Consider the following 13,675-nt stretch of genomic DNA (forward strand, 5'->3'; position numbering starts at 1 on the left):
GATCCTGAGAGTAGGCAACATGGGAGACTGGTGCAGGGACGCTTTGTCATAAATCCAAAACAAAAACACAAACAAAGAACACCTTTCAGTTATGAAATGAGGGACTCCATGCAACACATACAACCCTGGGAGAGCAAAGCCCTGCATGGACTTACAGGACTACCCACCACCATCAGGGAAGGCAGCTCGGAGTCAGTCCCCAAGCTGCAGCCCCCTTGCTCCGTCAACACTTACATGGCCATAAGGCTTCAGCCAGCTTCCCAGGATGCAAATCACACACAGAATCATTAAGGTTGGAAAAGACCTTTAAGATCATCAAGTCCAACTGCCAACCCAACACCACCATGCCCACTAAACCATGTCCCGAAGTGCCACGTCCACACGTTTTTTGAACACCTCCAGTGATGGTGACTCCACCACCTCCCTGGGCAGCCTGTTCCAATGCTTGACCACTCTCTCTGTAAAGAAATTTTTACGTGGGATACATGGGACAGAAGGACCAGAGGTAGGAGATGGGAACAGTCCCATCGGCTCCTGGAAGCCTTTACAAACCTGGTCCATCCATTCATTAAGGTCTCAAGGGAACAAAGCGTTCAAATGTGTGTCTTAATTTCAAACAGCTCCAGAATATGCGTCAAAACAGCCTTTCTCTCCAAGACTGAGCTGGACGCAAACAGCTCACGGGCAGGGAACGACCCCACTGATTTATATGGCCTTGCATTTTCCCTGTAACAGAGGAAAAGGGCTCCCTGAAGGGTTTGGCTCCATCCGAGGAAGAGGGCGTTTATCCTGGCTGAATAAACTCCAGTACTAATTTACTCAGAACCTGATAGTTCTGTACTAAGTGTTTGCTACTACTTCTTTGCTAATGCTTTTGGGGAAATCATGTATTTTAAAGTCATTCCTACAGCAGATGGGGAAAACCCAAACCACACAACCAGCGAGAACACTAATGTGTTAGCGACAGTCACAGATTAGCACTGCTCATAGTTGTATTCTTTCATTTCAGGTACTACAACTTCCACAGACTCCTCCATCCACGCTGTAACAGGTACCTCCCGGGTCGAGATCTGCCTTAAACATCTATTTGGATGTGGATGCACATGCCCACGTGGGGATGCAAACAGAGTCCACAAATGGGAACCAGATTCAGAATTCCCATCCGCTTCCCATCCTTTTCCCAGGACCTTGCGTTGCCCACCTCTGCCTGCCCCATCTATCATCATTCACCCCCAGATCTCCAGGGGCCATGGAGGGCACTGCGCCCCAGAGGATGACCTTGCCTGTCTCCCCTTTTTCTGAGCTCTGTCCCCAACCTTGTCTGGAAGAAAGCAACCATATGCTCCTGGAAGCCTAGTGAAAGCAGAGGGATCCTGCCTCATCTTCGCTCTCAGTTCCCCCCCAGCAGCTCTCTGTTAGCATGCTCTCCTCCACAGAACCTCAGAGCCAAGGTCCCTATAGCCACACCAGTGACAAACTCCCTCTTCAGCATCTCTTGCCCCCACCACCCTTTCAGTTCTTATTAGCTATAACGGCCCCTTTCTGGCCCATCCTTCAACTCTCCCTACGGGGATCCTGCCAACAAGGAGCACGTGTAGGAGACATCACTTCCATGCCTCTCTGCTTATGTTACAGGTCAATCCCAATCAACGACACACAGCCCTGAAGTAAAGGACCATACCTCAGGTAATGCTCATCTGGAGACCCAAGAGCGCAGCTCAGGGGCATCCCAGCTTGTAACTGGTCTGACCTTCAGTCCAGCTGGGCCCCCCAGCAATAAATGGGGCTGTACTGCAGCAGGTTAGATGCCAACAGTGGTGGCGAAGAAGGAAGTTTTGTGGCATAGGGGCTTCTGGTCCAGCAGCTCCCCCCAGAGAGCTGAAGGCACAAGTGTGGACACAACGGGGGGAGAATCACTCAATTGAATAGCGAGAAGCAGGGTCAGCAGGTCAGAACCCAGGGCTCTGCGTCTTGCGTGCACAAAGGATGCGGCTGCCCAGAGCCCAGGCAGTGAGCCAGGATGGGCAGTGTCCGCACTGCTGCATCCTGGCATCACCCGCTTTGCTTAGCGTCTCTTCCGTGCAGGGACCGTCAGGTGTGTGCAGTACGTGCAAGCACAGTGCCTCGCAGGTCTGGCCTCGGCTCCTGCTGTCGTGACGGAAGTAACAGCAATGAAGTCACTGTTGTAAGAGCTTCCCCACATTTGACATTTACTGTTCAATACTGCTCTCTTGACAAGCCTGACCACATTTTTTTTTTTAAACTAAAAACTTCCAGTGCTTTGCACACCCTCAGCACCTCCCTTACAACAGGTCAACATGTTCCCCATTCCTCCAAGAGGAAAAGGGGAAGCATGAAGAGGCTTGTCCTAAACCGTACAATGTTTGTGTCAGCACAGGGAATTAACCTTAGCTCTAATTCATGTTGGGGGTTTTGCTTTGTTACCTACCGTCATGGAAACAGCAATCACTCGTAAGGACAGAAAAATATTTAAAAGTAATATGAACCTCTGAGGAGTTCCCTTACTTTATTCTCTTTTTTTCTGTTCTCCCCTTCTGCTGAAACCAGCTCTAGGACACTGCCACGTGTGCATGGGCACACAGAAGCCTGCAAGTGGGCAGAGGGAGGTGTTAGCAGAAATTTACTGTTTCAGTTTAAAAATACACAAAACCAAATACACAAGAAATGATCTCTTCAGATCCACATCCATTAGTCCACTTGGATCTTTGGAGACAGAGATCTTCCTGCTAGGTTAGGGGGCGGGGAATCTTTCTAAGCCTAGCTTACGCCTCCAGAGGGAACCCCAAAAATATAAAGGAGAAAGAGCTCAAAAAGATCTCAGATTCTGCCTCCATGCCTTGCAGAAAAAAGAAACTTATTCCTAAATTCAAATATTTTGGTGAAACATTTGGGTAAAAGAAAAAAAAAGCCAACCTTCAAGCCATTTTCACTCTTTTCTTGTTTTTATTGGAAAGCCAAGAGAAGTCTAGACAAGGAACTTGCCTATAAGTTCCAAGCTGGTGATCCACTTTTCCTTGCAGAGGGCTTACTGAAAGCTTTTTCCTCCACATCTTGCTCGGTATCATGTTCTTGCTACTCCGCTTTGAGTAGCAGGTTGAGGAAGTTGACAGAGCCTCCAGACCACTGCAAAAACTGAATTACTTGTGCTTAGAGACTCTCAGTGAAAAGAAACATAAAAGTTAGCATTTCAGATAACAATCAAATAAACATGTGGGTGCCAGGCAGCTCTAACCACTTAAAGGGTCCAGTGATAAAAATACCTTCATTTTCAAGTCATGGGAAAAAGCACTGGCAAAAAGCAGACTTTCTCCATGTGTCTCCTGAGCTCTCCCAGATCAGCACCTCTGTACACTAAAAAAAGCAAAAGCTAATACCCAAGTACAAGAGCTCCCTGACTCCAAGCGGGACAAAGGCTATTTCCCTGTCTACTCCTGCCCATGCTTTCCCTATCAGATTATCCATAACTCCCAAGGAGTTTGAGGACTCTTTGCAATAGCCATGCCCTCCTTCAAGCTGTTTCTGAGCAGAGCTTGTGGTGAGCAGAGCTCTTTGAAGTAACGCTACACTCCCTCTACAGAGCCTTCAGTAAAATCAACACCACCAACTGACATGAATTTCACCTCTGTGGGTCAAACTACTACAGCCAAATCCTCTTCTGTTGCTACAACACTGCTGGCATTGACTGCGCAAGGTAAGTATGGAAAATTCAAGTATTTGCTCAGGTGGGACCTGTTTATGTATCCCTCCTTATCCAACCAAAACTGGGGGCATCAGAAAGACTGGGCTAGTCTGTGCCATGCTACTTGTTCAGTAGCAGCAACTTTTGAACCTCTTTTGAGTCTTTGCTAAAAGAGCAGCTCCCTCCAGCTCCCCAAAAGCACAGGGCTGGACACAATCACGACCTAGATGTGGCAGCTGCCCAGCAAGCCCATATCAGAAAAGCCAGACCATGTCTTACCAGGCAATGTTTTGGGAAGGAGCTATAGGCACCCCAGCCTCCCCAGCAGACCTCTCACGTACAATCTCTAAATTGACTGCACAGCTTGCTAGCTGGACACCTTGACATTTGTTTGGAAGGGAAGTCTCATGCAAACAAAGTGGTTTTTTACCCCATGAAAACCCAACAGCTCTCCGTAGCACAATTAGTAGTAGCTTCAAGAATTAATTCTCCTTTCCCATGTTTTCTTTATCCAGATGAAAAGTCTAGTGGAAGCAGAAGCACAACAGCTTCACCACCTCAAGGTACTTTGTCCTTTTATAGAGTATTAGTAAGTTTAGATAATTTCACAGCAATTAGCTTACTTGCTTCACATGGTGCAGGTTATCTAACCACTAGTCTTTATCTTGGGGTTGAGCCATCAGTAACACCCAAAATCACGTCTCGTATCCTTACAAGCAGTGCTAAAACACACGACCAAATATACTTATCATCCTCTGCCTGTGATGAACAGTTAAAAAAATGATCTATGTTTAGGAAAAGGGAGCCCTTTTGACATCCTTTAAAAAAAAAAAAGAAATTTGGCTTTTGAGAGTTTGCTTAACGCAGCCTGGAAGCAAACATTAGAGAATTCAGTAAGAGTCTTCTCAGAATAAAATAGAATCCAAGTGAGTGGGAAGACTGAAATCTGACAACTGAGCTGATTCCCCATTAAAGATTCAGCCTCAAAAATCTGCAATGGTCAAGACAGAAACTGCTTTGCCTCTCCAAGTACCTCTCAGATCTTCTCTAACGCAAACAAGCTTAAAAACCCATGGTCAGCTCTGCCTGCACAGATGTCCAACCAGCATGCCTGTGCCCAGCTTAGCCAACAGCCCTTTGCATCAGAGCAGATTGCTATTAATTATACCCCTGCTTTATATCTGAAAAGCTCCATACATCTTTGACTACAGAAATGTTGCTGATGCTTCCAAAAGTGAAGTCTCCTGTTGTGTGAGACCCAGCACTTCTTAGGGACTGGGTATCCATGCCAGGCTCAGCAAGCCACAGCTTCTGCCCGCTGCCCATGGGTAGAAGAACAATTTCAGAATGAAACAAAGGTTTTGACGACTGGTGAAAAAAAATGTATAACAATAGTCCCTGCTTCTCAGGACTGTTCTGTTCCATGTGGTTTCTGAACCAGTTAGATTTGTTATTTCATCCCTTTTCCTCTTTTTTATACCATTTCCCCTTTTTCTTCTGACTTTTGGCAAAATTACATCCCAAAGCAGTGATGTTTTCTGCAAGACAGGACCCCCAGTTTCAGCTGCACGCCCTGTGCTTCAGTGCCAGAACCTGCTTCACACTTTTCCAGGCAGCACGTACTTCTGGCCAACGCTGCTACTGGGAAGGTGGGGATAGGAAAGGAAGAAAGATCCTACTTGACCTACAGATGATCTTCTGAAGCTCTACAAGTATCATTTTTAGTCCCCTGACAGGGCCTGTAGCTATTCGTTAAGGTCAATGCAGATAATCTGGTCATTCAACACAGATCCACGAGGCAGCAAAGGGTTTTTTCCTCTGTACAAGTGAAACACATGGGCTAGCTTTGCATTTGCTTGCACAGGCATTGGAAGCAGCTGTCACAAACCAAATAGCTTCATATACGCCAGTTCATCCCACTGAGAACTGGAGTCCTTGCTCGAACAAACCTCTACACTGCCACAGCTAGACTACATATGGTGTACAAGTTAGCCCAACTCAAACTAGCTTAATTACTTCTAGACAACCCAGGACAAGCACACCCACTAATTCCAACTCCAACGACAAGCTGAATGGTCAATCCACACCCATATTCTGCAGAATTTCTTCCCCTAAGCAGATTTTGTTTTTTTAAAGTCTCAATGTTTATGAGCAATAGCAAATCCCAGTTCACCCTTCCAGTATTCAACTGCTGTATCTGCCCAAAAACTGCACGGGGGACTGCAGAACCTGAACAGTTTATACAAGGGTATTTGAATTTTGGTTCCCCGAGTTTCTGTTTGGCCATGGAAAACAGTACAAAGTATGTTTGGTGGGAAGGTTTTAGCCCAAGGACGAATTCCATGTGTTCCCAGATATCACTAGAATTACTGTGAATCTCTTCTCCTCTCCAGCATGCCCATTAATTCTTTTAGTTATTAGAGGACACTCAAGGACAAGACTCACATTCTGCGTTTCTCTATGCAGGTCAAGAGTCCAAGAGAAGCGAGAGTACCACAACATCAGCAACTCAAGGTGCCTTCTCCTTTCTCACGCAGAGAGATGGTTATCACTAGATGCTTTACAGCCCTTTTCACAGCCAACAGCAAGGCCATCATACTGCTGCCTTCAAGGCAGCATGGTAAACAGCCAAAGAGTACCTGAGGGATGCTGGTCATCCCATCTAGCCCTTGAAAAGCCTGTAAAGCTCCACAGAAGCAGCACTTTGGGGCAACCTGTTGAGCCTGGGAACAGCGGTTGTGAGTCACAGCAGGAAAGGTGCCACTATGGCAAAAGGTTGTAAAACAAGGGAGACAGGACAAGCCTCCTCCTCAAACACACTGCCAGATCAGTCCTTTGCCTGCCATGCTCAGCTTCCTCACGAGGGCCCCCAGCAGAAGACCCTGCAGGTGTTCTCAGATTGTCGGTAAAAGGGGCCACACCAAGGCAATCTGATTCTCACATAAGTCTTGGTCACTTTGCTGTTAACATTGATGGGTCTGGCCAGGATCCAACGTTATTCTCTTCAATAAAGTTCAAGTTAGGTCCTCTAGCATTACTAGGAATCCTCTTCCCAATCTTGGAAGAAAGACTTTTATGTAAAGCTACCTTTTTCCCCCTCTTGTAGGCACCTCAAAGCCAGTCACCCCAACACTGGAGTCCTCTGGCTACTTGCCTGTGCCCACTCCAACAGATGATAAGTCACCACTGACAGTGGCAGCTTTTGGTAAGGTCTTGTGCAACCTGGGGAGTGGGGGGGGCGGGGAGGGGGGCATTTCACCAGGCCACTCTGTTTTGGAGATGTTTCCGGCTTCAAAGATGTTTCCCTGGAGATGGCTCCACAGTTCTTTTTCTCCAGCATGCCTGATCCTGGAGTTCTCAGAGCGCAAGGGAAAATCCTTGAGAGAGACTTGTCACCAGAAGGCAATAAAGCACCTAATAAATACTCCCAGCCATGCCCAGTATACAAGGGACAGACAATTTGAAAGTCCATCATGGCTACACCTGAGCTTGGGATCTTGCTCCCAGCACCAGTGTTTGCCCCAGGCTCCACATTAGGACAAGATCTGGGCACAAATGATCCCTTTGTTTCCCTGACAGTGTCTAGAATAAATACACTACCTGCCTGGAAGCTTAGACAATTTTTTTCCCTGCAAACCTCTTAGGACTGCATTCCCCTGTACATTTGCACCCTGCTTGGCAGGAAGCAACCAAGTCCTCCACATCCTTCAGACTGTGGAAGGGTGGAGCAAGAGCTGCCATACCATGGTCTGGCAATAGATCCAAAGATAGGTATGGGGTAGATTTAAGAGACCCACTCTGCCTTGGACTACACTGTCCCCTTCCTCCATGGAGATGAAGAAAAAAAAAAAAACCACCACCCAAATTTGCCCTTTCTACCACACTATAGGAAAAAGCATTATTTCAGAAGCATTTTTAAGAGTCAAGTGTTAGCTTCATAAGTATCATTTTCTTACATCCTTCAAGGGGATCCATGAGAAGTCCTGAAGCAGTCTTAACAGGACAAGATTCCCATGCAAAGAATACTTTGATTTATTGAGGCCAGATGCATTAATCAAATCTGCAGTTGGCCACTGGTTTATGAAACAGATAACATCATTCACAGCCTTTAGCTTGTCTCTCTCCATTACATTACATATTTATCTGACTTGATACACCTTTAGGATAAGATTTACCACCTGTAGTAGGGACATACTGACTTGAATCAATCCCCAGTGTCATCAGCTGACTCCTGCCCTCCTGGCACTGCCTTACCAATTAAGTATTCATCAGAAGCCCTTGGAGGCTAAGCACAAGAGGATAAAGTCATTCACTCTAGCGACTATTTACTCCCCTATTACCTTAACAAAGATATTGATTTCCTACCCATGTTTTGATGGCAAAGTCTCTCTGCTACCCCAGAAGCCGAGGACAGGCACGTTGTTACACCAACAGCAGACAGTTCTTTCCTCCATCCCCAGGTGTCATCAGCTTCATAGTTATCCTGATCGTGGTTGTGATCATTCTGGTCAGCGTGGTCAGCCTGAGGTTCAAGTGTCACCGCTCAAAGGACTCAGAAGGTATTTGCCTGGGGCGATCTGTCTTTCCCTAATCAAAAAGTCATCTGTTTCCATGTGGATTTCACAATTCCTAAAAGATGCTTTCAAAAAGCTTACACGGAGGGGAGGTTTTGAAGCCAAACTGGAACACAGATTCAGCAGTTAGGAATGTAGCGTGACCACCTCTTTAGAGCCCCCACCCAGGCCCATCTGCACAAGGAAACCGTTTTAAAGTTGCTGCAGTCTGCAGATTTCCACAGGTGGGCAGCTCTTCCAGCAAAAGTCATGGAGTTTGACACTCCTCTTCCCTAGGAATCCCATTTCCCAGCAAGCAGTGCCCGCTAGAGGGCAAGGCTGCTGTACTGCAAGACGGATAACTGCCAAAAGACCAAAGGATGCTACTGACTAAACAGGCAGCAAAGCTTTCAGTCCTGCCTGTATGTCATGTTAGTTGAAGAAGTTTCTCTAATCAGCTCTCAAGTATCTCCCACGGTGGCTCTAATCTTATTTAGATTTCATGTATAAGCCTGTGCATCATAATTCTGGATATAGCTGACATTGCTTAGCTGTGATGTTTTCTCACCTGTACATCACCAACTGCTTTTCTCCCTCCAGACAAACAGAAACCAGGGACCTCCATGGTATCAGAGAGGTAAGGCTGCTCACACTATTCACATCCTATTGAAAGTGTCTATTTTATTCCAGAACGAATTTTAGCAAGTAGAAGAGCCTGCTTTGCTTATTTCAGGTGGCAGGAAGCATTTCAAGACATGTTTGAGACAGGTAAAAAAACAAAATCAGCTTTGATGGCACCTCATCCTCTGCCTGGTGGAGTCAAAGGTAGAAGTTCAATAGCTAGGCACCTCATTTCAAAGCTGCGCTGATATCTTTGATCACCTTCCAAAAGCAGTTCGCTTGTCTGTCTTTGCCTAGATACAGACTTCAGATCTAAACTAGGGTTTCTGGATCTCAAAGCAGCCTCAGTGAGATGAGATCAGGTCCCCGAAAATATCTTCCAAAACCCCTATTACTGTTACGTAGCAAGAGCAGGGTAAGGGGACCCCAACCCAAAGACCTTTGGAAGAGAAGCACCAAGTGGAGGTTGGTCCATCTGAACCCCACAGTCCATCACTGCTACCCAAGAAGAGAGGCTGCACATGGGAAAGCAGCAGGAAATAAGAGCTGGAAGGGAGCAAGACATATTGCCCAGAGAGGTGGTAGACACCCCATCCATGGAAACATTCAAGGTCAGGCTGGACAGGGCTCTGAGCAACCTGATCGAGTTGAAGATGTCCCTGCTCATGGCAGGGGGGTTGGACTAGATGGCCTTTGAAGGTCCCTTCCAAACCAAACTATTCTATGATTCTACGTTGCTCCTACTTTTCCATCTGATAGTTTCCTACCAAAGTATTAAACCCTGCTTTGGAAAGAGGCAAGGCACAGGGGGAGCAAAGTCCCTAAGTATTCAGGTGCCAAATTCACATCAACATCAATGGTTCCCAAATACCTTTAATAATCGTGATCAAAGTGATCTGTAGCCATTAGAGCAGAGGACTGTGCCCCCAAGGCACCCTGAATTCCCAAAGTCATCCAGTCTCCACTGACACTAAATACATGTACCAGCCCTCAGGGTAGAGAGAAAGGGGAATTTCACCTTCCTAACACTTGCAACTCTCACTCTTAAGAGAGACACTGGCAATACATGAGCATTGGATGTAAAATATCCAGGGCTCCCTTTGTATGACAGATAAACTTAAGGGCATAGGGACACGGTAATCTTTCCTTTTGTTCCAGTTCTAGTAATGGCTGCAGGGTTAGAAGGTAATTCGGCCACTGAGAACCGGATCCAAACCGCTCCTTGATTCTGCCTACAAGCAGGGACACTAGTGACACACAGTGCTTTCTGTCGGGCAAACCAGCATCGCATCCGAATTTGTCTGAATGCACTGCTTGTTTGCACAGAGATCTCTGAACCCGTGTTCAGACAGGGGATGGGGAATTTGGCGCTAAGGATGGGACTGAGTCAGGACAGCAGATCAAATGGCAGTGCAAATCAACCCCGGTCCCGTGTACCAGCCAGCCGCAGCTTTGCCCATTTGCCTCCGGCTGTGTGCAAAGAAACCTCCCTCTCTCATTTTCTAGAGTCGTTAATATTGCCTTCTCTTCTTGACAGCTGCTCGGCAGGCACAAGCCAGAAGGATAACAGCATCACTCTGATCTCCATGAAGAACATCAACATGAACAACAGCATGAGTTACCCACCATCAGAAAAGGTTTCCTTTTTAAGCCTTTCTTTTCAGAGAGTTAGCTGGGGATTATTTCTCTTGCTGGATAAGAATATGCCTTTGAGGTATTTCTTTGCTCTCTTATTCCTTCAGAAAGATAATAAAAAACAGCTGCCATCAAACTCCTAAAGGTCCACACTGGTTCCAGTGAGCCTGGTGAAAAGTTTGGGCACCCATCTCGGGTTTATCCAAGCTGCCTGAACTCAGGGTGTCAAGTACACCTCACATATGTAGGTGCCATCACCTAGCACCAGCCAAAGCTAGAGTGGTTTGTCATTAAATGAAGAGGTAAATAAGCTGGGCTTTAAGAAATCAAGGTGTCACCCTCTAGTTCAAGCTTACCCACTCCTGCTCTACAGGTGATGTTGGAGCACATTCCCATCATTACTCTCAGATAAATTCCACACATCATTTTCAGCCATTTTAAAGCTAAGGTTAAGTCTGAGAGAACACATTGCTTAACTTCTTTTGCCAGCCCAAACAGGCTGCCGATGCACCATGTTTTGTTTCTTTTGCAGGTGCTATGAAGCCAAGGGCCCAGAGCTTGAAGCTGACTTGTGACAGCCAGCGGTAACTTTCTAGGTTCTTTTTTTTTTTCCCCCCCTCTTTTCCTTGGGGAAAGAGCAAGGGTGGACTTTATATATAAATTATTGTGTCCTTTCTGATCAATACATTTACAGTAGCATCCCACATAGCTTCCCCACCTGGGGTCTAAGGGCTTTCTCCAGTTACAGCCTGCCATGCTCAATGGTTGATAGCTAATTCTATTTTTGATATGCCTTTAAACACTCAGATTATTCCAGCAGCAAGAAGCACCAAGGCACCATCTACTGGGCTAATAAACTGCTGCCTTAGATTAATGGCCATTATAGTCTGTGCCAGCCTTGATTAACAGGCTTGTTAATCAGTATAGCCCCACATTGAGTCAAACCCATGCGTTAGAAAAGCATGACCTGAAACTGAAAGGACTTAAATGGCCAAGTGCTAGGTCAAATTCCAGCACGGTTGCTCCAAGGTCTTTGTCCTTGGTGCCCTCATTGTCCCTGTAGCAGTGGGGATGATCATATCCACCTACCTCACAGGGTTGTTGTGAGGCTATGGCTATGTTAATCAATGTCTGTAAAGGATTTGGAGAGCCATGAATTAAAGGTGCTGCTGAAATCCAAATTGCCATCTTTATTATTAATAACTGGGGTTCAGGCAGGCAGATCGCTATCTTTCCACAGGTACAACATGCTCAAAGACGACTCATCTTAAGTGTAAAGAACAAGGTCTCTGCATAGACAGGGTTTTATCTGAGCATAAAAAGCAGTGGCCACAAGCAAAATGCTGAGCTACTTCAGCTCCTGAAGTTTGATAGCCCAAGTTTGCTGGGAGATCTTCTGTACCACTGCTTTCCCAGAGCTTCCTAATAGGCTTCACGGCCCTGCCAGTTCAGCCAGAGCACTCAACGGCAGCACCAAGAACCACCAGTGCACCCCCCGTATAGCCACAATAACGAGAACAATCCATTTGTTGATTTGGAGCCAGCTGCTTCACAACGCAAGCTGGCTCAGACCCAACTGCCAGTCACTTTGACCACCTTCAGCAAAATACATCCTTATAAGCAGAGGATTTCATCCAAGGATGATGGAGACGTCAATACCCAGCCTCCATGTGACTGTACGAGAAGCGCTGTTGGGTATTTTCTGGAGGTCTCAGCTGCCTTATTCAGCAGCATAATGCACTAACTCGCAACTGCCTTTGCCTGTCTTCACCATGACTCCTGCTTGCAAGCTTCACCAGCTCCACGGTCACCACAGACCTCCAGAGCACCTCGTCTGCCCAGCAGCAGTACACCGAGGTACTGCCTTCTCCTACAAGGAGCATCAACATCCATCAACTCTGAAGGTAAACCATGAAGTCAAGGAAAAAAAAGATTTAGCCAAGCACTCAAAATAGGTACCACCACGCACATTCACCTGCACAGTTCAATGAAACATAATAATTTAGCTTTTTTTAATTTTATAGGAGGGATAAGAGATGTTTACCTGGAATGTGCAGTGCTAGAGGTAGCTGTGCTTTGCAGCTGGCAATGAAGTGTTCAGCACAATAAATGCAATGTTTTCACAACTCCTGCTAAGAACCAACACGCTGTCTTCAACATATGCACCAGGTAGTTTGATAGGCTATTTTTTAGATAAATTAAGCCCTCCTGGTAAAATTCCTGAAAAGCAAGACGACATCACTGCACTCACGCAACCTCTACCAGACTGGTGAGTTTGCTTAAGCAAAAGATCCCAGGCAATTCCTAGCTAGGTGGATCCAGACAGCTCCAGATCCCAGAGACCTCCAGCTTGGTGCATGGAGCCTCACAGGTAGGTTTTAGTCCCAGGAGGTCAGCACAGAGACAGCTGCTAAGCACCTGTGATATCAGCCACTTCAGGTGGAATGTCAAGCTTTAACTCATTTCCCCTCCTGCAGGCAAGGAGGGGGCAAATCTACCCAGACCTCTGAAGGCTGTCCCATGAGATGTCACTGCTGCTTTAGTTTTCCTTCCTTTGACCTCCTTCTTCCCATAGACTCTTGAAGGTCTTGGCAAATAACCTGAACCTGCTCCATTCTAAAACTGATCGGCATCCAAAAGCAAAGTTCCAACTCAGACCTTGTTCAAAAGGAAGAACAAATAAAAAACAAACAATAGAAGTGATGTGACCCCTAACTTCCAGTCGCTGCTGCTCATGTGAAAGGAGAGATCTTTGCCAAGCTGCGGTGCACCTACAAAGCACACTAGCGGAGGATGCCCACCTCCCTCACACCATGACTCCGCTTCCCCTAGCTCATTAGCCCAACTTTCACTGGCACATGGGCTGAGGGGAAACAAGCAGCAGCAGTAGCAGTGCATGACTGCAGCTGAAAGGAGCTGCAGGACAAGCCCTTGAAGGGTTTCCAACCAAAGCCTGGTGAGAAGGTGTGGAGCAGGCATTTCTCCAGGCTCCTTCCAATGTCAACACAACGCCTCAAGACCATCCCCCATGGCCCTGCCAACACAGGAGCACTGCCAGGAAGGAACCTTCAGCGCTGAGATAGCAGTGTCATTCCCTGCAGGCATCATCCCCGTCACAGCATTGACCTCACTCTGGTCTGGCCTGGGGCACACTGAGGCAAGTGGT

General features: G+C 46.6%; 1 protein-coding gene across 1 annotated transcript; it reads left to right on the forward strand.

Moving 5' to 3' along the window:
- Positions 1-3,630: 3,630 nt before the first annotated feature.
- Positions 3,631-10,652, forward strand: ECSCR (endothelial cell surface expressed chemotaxis and apoptosis regulator; the record flags this gene model as incomplete). The annotated part of the gene is made up of 7 exons (XM_082006376.1): positions 3,631-3,712; positions 6,167-6,214; positions 6,807-6,905; positions 8,161-8,259; positions 8,854-8,890; positions 10,412-10,511; positions 10,617-10,652. 7 exons carry the CDS (start codon positions 3,631-3,633, stop codon positions 10,650-10,652), a joined length of 501 nt encoding a protein of 166 aa, XP_081862502.1.
- Between the last annotated feature and the right edge of the window lie 3,023 nt (positions 10,653-13,675).

This window comes from Phaethon aethereus (assembly GCF_964289735.1).
Source record: "Phaethon aethereus genome assembly, chromosome: 14".
In the NCBI taxonomy this organism is placed as follows: domain Eukaryota; kingdom Metazoa; phylum Chordata; class Aves; order Phaethontiformes; family Phaethontidae; genus Phaethon; species Phaethon aethereus.